The following is a 9,950-nucleotide window of genomic DNA, read 5'->3' on the forward strand; positions in this document are numbered from 1 at the left end:
AAGGTAATGCGCCGAATATTGACAAGTAATAGAAATGTTTAAACACATCTTTCGATTTTTGAATTGTCCCATGTAAATTCATGAGCTTTTATTAATATAATTTATCTTCCTCTAAAAACAGAAAATTATCTTTTACAATGTATAAACGCGTCCTTTTAAATTTTATTAATAAAATTACATGTCTCAAATTATATTTTATATAAAAATTTACTTATATATATATATATATATATAACCTAATAATACTCAAATAATTTAACCCCTCTAGCATAGTTAAGTTGGTATTTAAGTGTAGATTGTCACACGAAAGAAGGGATCAAATTCTCAATGAAATAATTTCTTAGAGAATAAATATTTTTTACCTATAGAGGTTATTTGGAGAAGTTTAGGTCTAACAAAAAATATTATATGATTTTTCAGGGATTAAATAAAAGATCTATTTGTGAAATTTAGATAGGTGTTTGCAGTCATATAGTAGTTTTATCTAAAACTTCTATATGGATTTAAATTTTATAAATTCCATAAAAAATCACTTTATTTTATTTTCAAGATCCTATTATTCTATGTGTTTTCAACTGATTTTGAACGGTTTAAATTTATATAATAGTTTTTACCCAAACAGTTATAAAAATTTAAATAATAATAATAATAATAATAATAATAATAATAATAATAATTGTTGTTGTATTTTTTAGACTTTGGAGTTGTTTTATTTATTTATTTTTAATTTTAAAATTTTGACAAACAAACACTTCGTTGTATCTAGAACTATTTTATGTATTTTTAAAATTTTGTAAATTTCATTTAAAAAAAATATTTTATTGTATCCACAGATTCTTTGTAATTATTCTATATTGTTTTTCTAATTTTGAACCATTTAAATTTATATAATAGTGTTTATCCAAACAATTACAAGAATCTAAATAACTAAAAATAATAATAATAATAAAATTAGTGTAACGAATTTAGGATCCAAAACTAGGATGTTTTGTTGGTTAAGACGGTTATAGTGGTTTCATCCAAAATTGCTTGCTTAAAATAACATAGACACTAAAAAATTAACCTAAATATATAAACCTGAAGCAAAGCTCTAAAAACCATGATTCATAAAACCTCTAAACATTTCACAGCAAACATTTACGCCTTATTTACTTGAGGGGGGACTATGAAAAATTTTCATAGTGAAAAATCTTTCGTTGTTTATTTTGTAAAAATAGATGAATTATTATTTTTTCTTTTATTTACCTAATGGGTAGATAGATTGACAAATCCCTCCGTAGATAATTTTTTTTTATCAATTTTTAGTATGTTCAAATTGGACAAAAATGAATTTTCTCCCTCTCAATTCCATGCGTAATTGAATGTCTCCTAACCTAACTCGCAGTCAAACCTCGTACGACAGCAAAAGTGAACCCGCACCACCACTATCAATAGCCTGGCCGTGGGCACAAGGTCACCTCACGTCGTTGCGATTGACGATCCTGAACGTCTTTATAATCATAAATGAATTAAATATTCATGAATAAATTTAATAATGTTTGACATGTTAAAAGTTTATCTATATTCGTTCAACAAATATAAGATCATTAAATGAATAAACTTGAACAATTTGTTAAATTAAACAAATAAGATTGAACATATATGTATTCAGTTTATTAATATTCGTGAATTATGTTTATAAATTTTAACATGATAAATAAACAAAAAAAATTTCAAAATGAATAAATAAGTTTATACTATCAAACTTAATAATTAACCAAACAAGTTTAAATGTAAAATTCTAAATAATTAAACTAACTTGAATTGAGAGTTTGATAATGTTGGTGCAGCAGGGCCGGTAAGAGGGAGAGATGAATTACTTGCAAATAAAGAATACCCTCCTCAAACTTTCAACTCTAAAATTATAGTAACAATAATAAGAAAATAAAATAAAGCAAAATAACATAAAAGAAAGAAGACTCAGCGATTTTGACTTGGTTACAACCAAGAAGGTTGTTAATCCAAGGCGGTTGGAAAGTGCACTAGAAAAGTTTTCTTCTCTGAAGGTGGAGAAGTCTTTTACACACTAAAAGCTCTTACAAGTTGCTAGGAAGTTATTACTGAGTTGATTGATTAATTTCCTAGTTCCAGGGGTCTTTATATAGTTCCTGAAAAACCTATCCCGAGTCTTGAAGGCACTCCAAGAGGGTTGAGGTCTAAGGGGTTTGACCGGATAAAACTTTATCCGCGCTCAAACGGTCAAGTAGACTGGGTATGAGGCGCCTCCAATGTTCTTGAAGGCGCCTCGGACAGCTTGAAGGCACCTCAGACAAGTCTGAGGCGCCTTCAACACTGCATGGTATAAATAGCTTCCAGCTTCTCTTTTTCCTCTTCTTCCGAAGCTCCGATCGCTTGGTTGATTTCGGCCAACCGAAATAGGGCTCATTCGAACCTAATTTCTGGCCTTCTCCTCGAGCAGGCTTCCGTCCCGGCTTCTCGTCCCTCGAACGCCGCACACGTTCTTCTCGCCCACCGGTGTATTCTTTCGTAGTTCTTTCGTCCTTCAGATGCACCGAGCCCGTCGGCTCCCTTCCTGTGCCGTCTTTCTCGCTAGCTGCATCTTCTGCTCGACTTCCTACGCTACTAAGCTCCTGCACACTTAGACACATGGATCAAATAACAAACAGGACCTAAGTTAACTTGGTTGATCACATCAAAACAACCACGGGGTCCAACAATCTTCCTCTTTTTGATGTGCATCAATCCAAGTTCAAGTTAGGGGAAAAAACAGACAAGTAGTAATTTAAAGAAATTACTAAACTAACATTTTAAGCAGGAAGGTTGCAATAAAAGAATTTGCAACACTGGCTACGTTTGGTTGGGTGTAATGTAATCTTGCTTGTAATGTAATCAAATTTGTAATATAATGTAATGTAATCTTGATTACATTACTACGTTTGGTAATGTAATGTATGTAATCTTTGATTACAAAGATGATTACATTCTTTTGTTTGGTATCTATTATTTTTTATAAAAAATGTAATTCGTATTATTATAAAATGACAAAAATATCCTGCGACCTCTATCGATAGCCGCCGCACCTCTGCCGGAGCTTGCGACAACCAACGGTTGTTGCCGTTGGCCTCCTCTGCCGGCAACTGCCACCGGCGACGGCGACGATTGCGGGCGGTGGCCGACGGTGGTAGCCGGCGACGATCGTTGGTGGCGGCGACGGTCGGCGGGCGACGATCGGCGGGTGGTCGCCGGTGGCGGCGGCGGGCGACGAACGGCGGTGGTCGCAGGTGGCGGCGGCGGGCAGTGGTCGGCGATGGTCGCCAGCTGCCGACGGTGGTCGCCGGCGACCGGCGGTGGTCGCCGGCGGCCGGCGGAGGTCGCCGGCCGCCGGCGGCAACCGACAGGTGGGGTCGACGGCGGTGGGCAGCGGCAGCCGACGACAGTGGATGGCGGCCACGGTGGATTAGGGGTATATTCGACATTTAAATTTTGGTTAAACGGTGACTTCGTAATGTAATCCGATTACATAGTATTTGCTTTGTAATCCAGATTACAAAACTTCACTACCTTTTGTATTTCAGATTACATTACATTACAAGTTTAAAATAAACCAAACAAAATAATCAACCTTATAATGTAATCCTGATTACATTACAAGGCATATTACAACCTACCAAACGTAGCCTTAAGAAATTTTTTTTTAATTTTTTACTCTCCCTAACTGGTTCCTATCTCTCCCCCTTTGATCATAGTAAAAAAAAAATGGGATCATAATTATCAAGTAGAAGTTTTCTAAAGAAAAGTTCAAGTTTTAAAAGAAATCATTTTCAAAAAATACTTTCTAAGTAGAAGAGAAAAAAAGTTTTAACTTAGTCAAAAAATTTTTAAACAATTTTGATAACTTCTTTTGAATATTTTTTTAAGTGAAACTATAGGTAAGATAATTTTTCTGAAAAAAAATTAAATAAAAAATTATTTGAAAAATTTTTTAAGTAAAAAATTTTATGCATGATCCATTTTTCTAAGTATAAAAATATTTTTGAAAAAATTATTTTAAAAATATTTGAAATTTTTTTTAAAACATTATTTAATTCTAATTTTAATGATTTATCAGAAAGTTAATTAAACATTTTATTTCAATATTTTAGCTTCCAGGTCGTGGCGAGACACTAAGCTTTCTTGGTTATTGGAGCAACAACTACTTCCTTACACAAAGCCTCATAAAGAAATTTTAACGTTTAATTTTCTCGCTGAAAACTTTAATAAAAAAAAATAGTCTAGAAAAGATTTTGGAACCCAGTAAAGGTTCCTTGCTACTGGATTAATCAGGAACTTAGGGGGTACATAACTTTTGAGAATTTCCCTAAATTGTCCCTGATGTTTTCTAATGTACCAGTTTAATTTTCTATACAACTTGATTTTTGATTTTGAAAATTTATTCAAGCATAATCATTTTTGAATTTTTGAATTTCATTTTTGAATTTATCATTTTTCTAATTTTAAATTATCGTACATTTCTAGTAGGCATGCTTTTGCTAAATTTAATTTTAACTCACTATTTTCTTTTTCTAATTTAACTAAATCTTTAGTGAGTACTTTAATGAATTGAAAGGATTGCTTGGGAGTTAGATTACGTACCTGACTTACCTTTATCTTCGATGCTCCTCTTTTATCGCAGCTTTCTTCTTCTGATGATCCTCCCCCTTCATCTATGCTCATCTCCGAGCTGGTTTCTTCAAAAAGATGGTTGGCCATCAGTGCTAATCCCGAGAAGACTTTGACTTCTGATTCCGAGGATGATGATTCATCCCATGTAGCCTTCAGACTTTTGCGTTTCGAGGACGTCGGGTTTTGAAACTTCTCCTTGTCCCTTTCTTCAGTCTTGGGCAGTCATCCTTGATGTGTCCTTCCTCGTTGCAGTTGTAGCAACGAACCGTCCTTTTGCTGCGTTGATGCCTTTTTGACTGCGATCTAAATTTATTAGTTTTAATAAATTTATTTAGCTTCCTTACCAATAGAGTCGCTTCAGACTCATCAATCGACATTTCAAAGTCGGGATCGTCCTTTTCGGCTTGTAGGGCAATGTTGAGATTTGACTTCTCTACTTGTTTAGGCTCTGCAATTCGAGATTCGTGAACTTCAAATGTAGAAAATAAACTTTCTAAAATACTTACCTCAAAGTCCTTAGAGATGTAATATGCATCTACTAAGGACACCCATTTTGGAGATCTTGGGAAGGCGTTGAGCACGTAACGGATCGAGTCTCGGTTTGTTACCGATTCTCCGAGATTATTTAGCAGAATTATCAGCTCTTTGATTCTTGCTTGAAGTTCTGCTACCTTCTCGCCGTTGTTCATCCGGAGATTCGTCAGTAGAGTCTGAAGGATGTCCCACCTTGTTAGCTTCGCTTCTGAAGTGCCTTCGTGGAGCTCCAGGAATTTTTCCCAAAGGTCTTTGGCGGAGTCGTAGCTTTCGATCCGACTTACCTCCTGGGGCGGCAGAATGTTGAGTAGGTGAAATTCCACCTTTTCGTTGGCTACGAAATCGGCTTGCTCCTTCTTCGTCCACTGATACTCTTCTTTGTCTTTTGGAGCTGTAAAACCAAATTTTATAGTTAGAAGAATGTCAAAATCCGTTTTAAAAAATACCTCCATTCTTCGTCTCCATGTAGCAAAGTCTCCGTCGAATTTTGGGGGATGAATGTTTGTTCCGGCCATCGTTTTGATTTTTGTGGTTCAGTCGGTGGTCAGTCCTTCTGAGGCGGTCTTGCTCTGATACCACTTGTTGGTGCAGCGGGGCCGGCAAGAGGAGAGGGGTGAATTACCTGTAAATAAAGAATACCCTCCTCAAACTTTCAACTCTAAAATTATAGCAACAATAATAAAAAAATAAAATAAAGCAGAATAACAAAAAAGAAAGAAGACTCGGCGATTTTGACTTGGTTACAACCAAGAAGGTTGTTAATCCAAGGCGGTTGGAAAGCGCACTAGAAAAGTCTTCTTCTCTGAAGGCGGAGAAACCTTTTACACACTAAAAGCTCTTACAAGTTGCTATGAAGTTGTTACTGAGTTGATTAATTAATTTCTTAGCTCTAGGGACCTTTATATGGCTCCTGGAAAACTTATCCCAAGTCCTAAAGGCGCCTCCAAGGGATTTGACCGTATAAAACTTTATCCGCGCTCAAACGGTCAAGTAGACTCGGTTTGAGGCGCCTCCAATGTTCTTGAAGGCGCCTCGGACAAGTCTGAGACACCTCCAACACTGCATGGTATAAATAGCTTCCAGCTTCTCTTTTTCCTCTTCTTCTGAAGCTCCGATCGCTTAGGTGATTTCGGCCAACCGAAATAGGGCTCGCCCGAATCCAATTTTCGATCTTCTCCTTGAGCAGGCTTCTGTCCCGGCTTCTCGTCTCTCGAACGTCGTGCATATTTTTTTCGTTCATTGGTGTACTCTTCCGCAGCTCTTTCGTCCTTCGGACACACCGAGCCCGTCAGCTTGCTTCCCGTGCCGTCCTTCTCGCTAGCTGCGTCTTCTGCTCGACTTCCTGCGCTCCTAAGCTCCTACACACTTAGACACAGGGATCAAATAACAAACAGGACATGATCTAACTTGGTTGATAATATCAAAACAACCACAGGGTCCAATAGATAATAATTAAATTAACTAAGTTCAAGTTTTTTTAAAAAATAAGTCAATCTTAAATAATCATTTCAACAATTTAATTTATTTTAAGTTTAACTAATCTTAACTTAATTCAATTATTTTATCAAATAAATTTAAACATTACAAAATTTGATACGACTTGACTCATTTATAATCTTAATCACCTCATGCGACCATGGTATGTGACTCCAACGTGGAAGGTCACCCTCACGTGACCACATTCAGTGGCTCAGATGAGGCCACTGCTATATTTTTCATTTTTTTCTAATTTCTTTTTATTTATTTTCTTCCTTGTTTTTTCCTAAAGATTTTTTTTCCACAATATATTCCTTTTTCTCTCTATTCTAAAAGAGGGTTAATGAATTGCTCATATCGTTAAGGTGTCATTTTTGTAAATTGTACGTCAGGGTAGTCTCACCATTCACCAACACCCTAATACCCTAAAAGAATCTCACCGCTATTATTTAAGAGTAGGTGAGTGACGAACCATTAATACTTATTGGACGGTCAGTAATTTATTTTGATTGGGCCGCTGGGTAGGTAGTTGACTGATTGGTGTTGTTCAGATAACTTTTTAAAAATTGAACAAAGCATTAGAAACGAAAAAGAAAAAAAAACGATTGCATATATATATATATATATATGGATGGAGAATAGATGGAAGAGAATAGAAATTTCGTTATGAATATATTTTAGTCTTATATTGAAAGTTTCATAGTATGTTGATTGATTTATATTGATTCATATGTATTAAGGATGCGAACAAATGTATAAGAAAAGATTTTCTCTCACGCATGAGTGCGTAAGGGGTATAAATCTTGGGCTTGGATTATGATGAACCATGTTAATTCGTGTGCAGGCACGACCTGCGCGTGCCGAATGCATGCATGTGGTAGCAATCGGGTGTCTCTTAGTTCACCGTGAGCACCAATGCTTGGTGGGATTCATGATCAGCCGTTGTATTCTGGGAAACAGATGACCCTAGTAAAAACCTCGAATCACAACCGGAGGTGGGCGAATCTATTTCAAAGAAACTGCGACTCCTGCAAGCCTCGGTCCTTTTTCCCGCTCGGACTCTTCGTCCAACCAGCACTTGTTCGCCCGATCAGTCTCTTTGCTCCTCGGTCTGTCAGCTCGCCCGGTCAGTCACTGTCCACCCGACCAACCTCTCTGATAGCCCGACCTGTCTGTTTCACCCGATCGACATGTTTGCTTCGCTCGACTTGTCTATTCCGACCAGCCTGTCTGTTTCATCCGATCGACTTGTTTACTTCACTCGGCCTGTCTGCTTCGCCCGATCGACATCAGCTTACTCGACCTGCCTATCTGTTCGCCCGCCCGACATGTTGCTAGGCCTGACTACTTTGCCCGGTCGACCTTACTGCTCTCTCTATTCGCCCGGTCGACCTTTCTATCGCCCAACCTTATTGCCCGATCAACCCCTCTTTGATCTGCTACATTCGATCGTGCTACTCTGCTGCTTGGCCAATTTGTCTGCTCGGCAACATAGATCTGTCGCTCTTTTACACGTAGCAAAAATTAACCTCTGCTGATAACATGAAATTATCCATTCAAGTCATCTCTACTGTAAATTGAATTTAAATTATATGTAATTTTAAATACCGTCAATTCTCAAAATATATATATATATATATATATATATATATATATATATATATATATATCCGACAATATATTATTTTCCCAATAAGAAATTCATAGAAGACCAACTTAATTTTCAGATTTCTTTAAAGTACATTATTTCTCATTTTACCTCTCTTCAGTTAACGAATCAATTTTCATTTTTTAAAAACATCCGAGTTGTTGTTTTTTGTAAAAAAATTTCAAAATCAGAATATATAATAATTGTTTCACAACAGCCCTGCTTAAGCAGTTGTATAAAAAAAAAACCTCCTTTAATTTATATTCATATTTCGTTTTTTAATACTTCTCGTTTTCTATTAAATTGGTCGCATCGCTTCCCCTGCCTTACAAGCTCTCATCAATGGCCACGGCCTTCCGCTCTTCCTCCTCCTCCACCATCCTCCCTATCCTCCTCGTTGCCGCCGTCTCCCTCACCGCCGCCGGCGCGACGGTGACCCACCTCCACTTCTTCTGGCACGACCTCGTGACCGCCCCAAACCCCACCGCCGTCACCGTCACGCAGCCGGTCGACCCCTCCAGCGGCTTCGGCGCGACGGTGGTGATCGACGACGCGATGACGGAGGGGCCCGACCCCTCGTCGACGCCGGTCGGCCGGGCGCAGGGGTTCTACGTGGTGGTCTCCCGGAACGCCTCCGACTCGGCCCTGCTCATGGCCATGAACCTGGCTCTGACTTCGCCCGAGTACAACGGGAGCACCATCTCCATTATGGGCCGTAACCCGGTGCTCAACCATGAGCGGGAGATACCCGTGGTCGGCGGCACCGGCCACTTCCGGCAGGGCCGCGGCTACGCCCTGCTCAAGACCTACAGCTTCAACGCTACCACGGGGAACGCCGTCGTAGAGTACGATGTCTACGTCACGCATTAGAGAAGATTTGGGATTTCTTGGATGCTGTACTACCATTTTATATATATTTATCTTTTTTTTTTTTTTCAAATCATATATATCGAATTAATAAACTCAGATGAAGACTTGTCTATAACTATACTGATTAGATCGATCACCAAATTCAAAAAAGTAGCGTATTAGGTGTGGGATGAATTTTTTTTTTTTCCATCAAGAAATTAAGAACTGGATCTGTTTCACCTACTTTAGAATCAACCAACAGTCCAAGATGCTTTATGTTTTGTCACTTTGAATTGTCTCCTTTTCGATCTTCTTAAGTCTCTCTAAAGTCATCATGCTGCACATTTTTCACCGATTAAGCAGCCACAAGTCAAATAAAATTAGCAGTAGATGAAGCGTTGGAAGAACAGAGAAGAAAGTGCTAATAGCAGGCTTATAATCTCCAGTAAGTTGCTGATGTGATTTATTAGCAGAATTAGATGTTGTTAATTGGCCATGGCCCTTAGAAGTCAGCTCTGTCCTCTGTGGGTTGTTAATTTAGCAACAGCAAGAGAAGAAGCAAGAGAAAAGGACTGCGAGTCGTGCTCCTTGGTGGCGACGTGGAAAGTCGCTGTCTACCACGTGCGCTTTCGGCCGACCATGTGGAAGTAGCTCTGGCGTGTTCGTTACGACTTTGCCAAATTATATAAAAGATTTAAGGGATGTTTAGTTTAGAGGTATTTGAGTGAGGAATAGGAATAGAAATGATTGATTGTTATTATTGACGTTAGAGTACAGTAAT

At 38.0% G+C, this 9,950-nt stretch overlaps 1 protein-coding gene across 1 annotated transcript; it reads left to right on the forward strand.

Moving 5' to 3' along the window:
* Positions 1-8,627: 8,627 nt before the first annotated feature.
* Positions 8,628-9,286, forward strand: LOC121977820 (dirigent protein 21-like). The gene has a single exon (XM_042530244.1). The coding sequence runs from the start codon at positions 8,663-8,665 to the stop codon at positions 9,188-9,190; it is 528 nt and encodes a 175-aa protein (XP_042386178.1). The 5' UTR covers positions 8,628-8,662; the 3' UTR covers positions 9,191-9,286.
* Positions 9,287-9,950: the final 664 nt, after the last annotated feature.

Source organism: Zingiber officinale, chromosome 4B (assembly GCF_018446385.1).
Source record: "Zingiber officinale cultivar Zhangliang chromosome 4B, Zo_v1.1, whole genome shotgun sequence".
NCBI classification, from domain to species: Eukaryota; Viridiplantae; Streptophyta; class Magnoliopsida; order Zingiberales; family Zingiberaceae; genus Zingiber; species Zingiber officinale.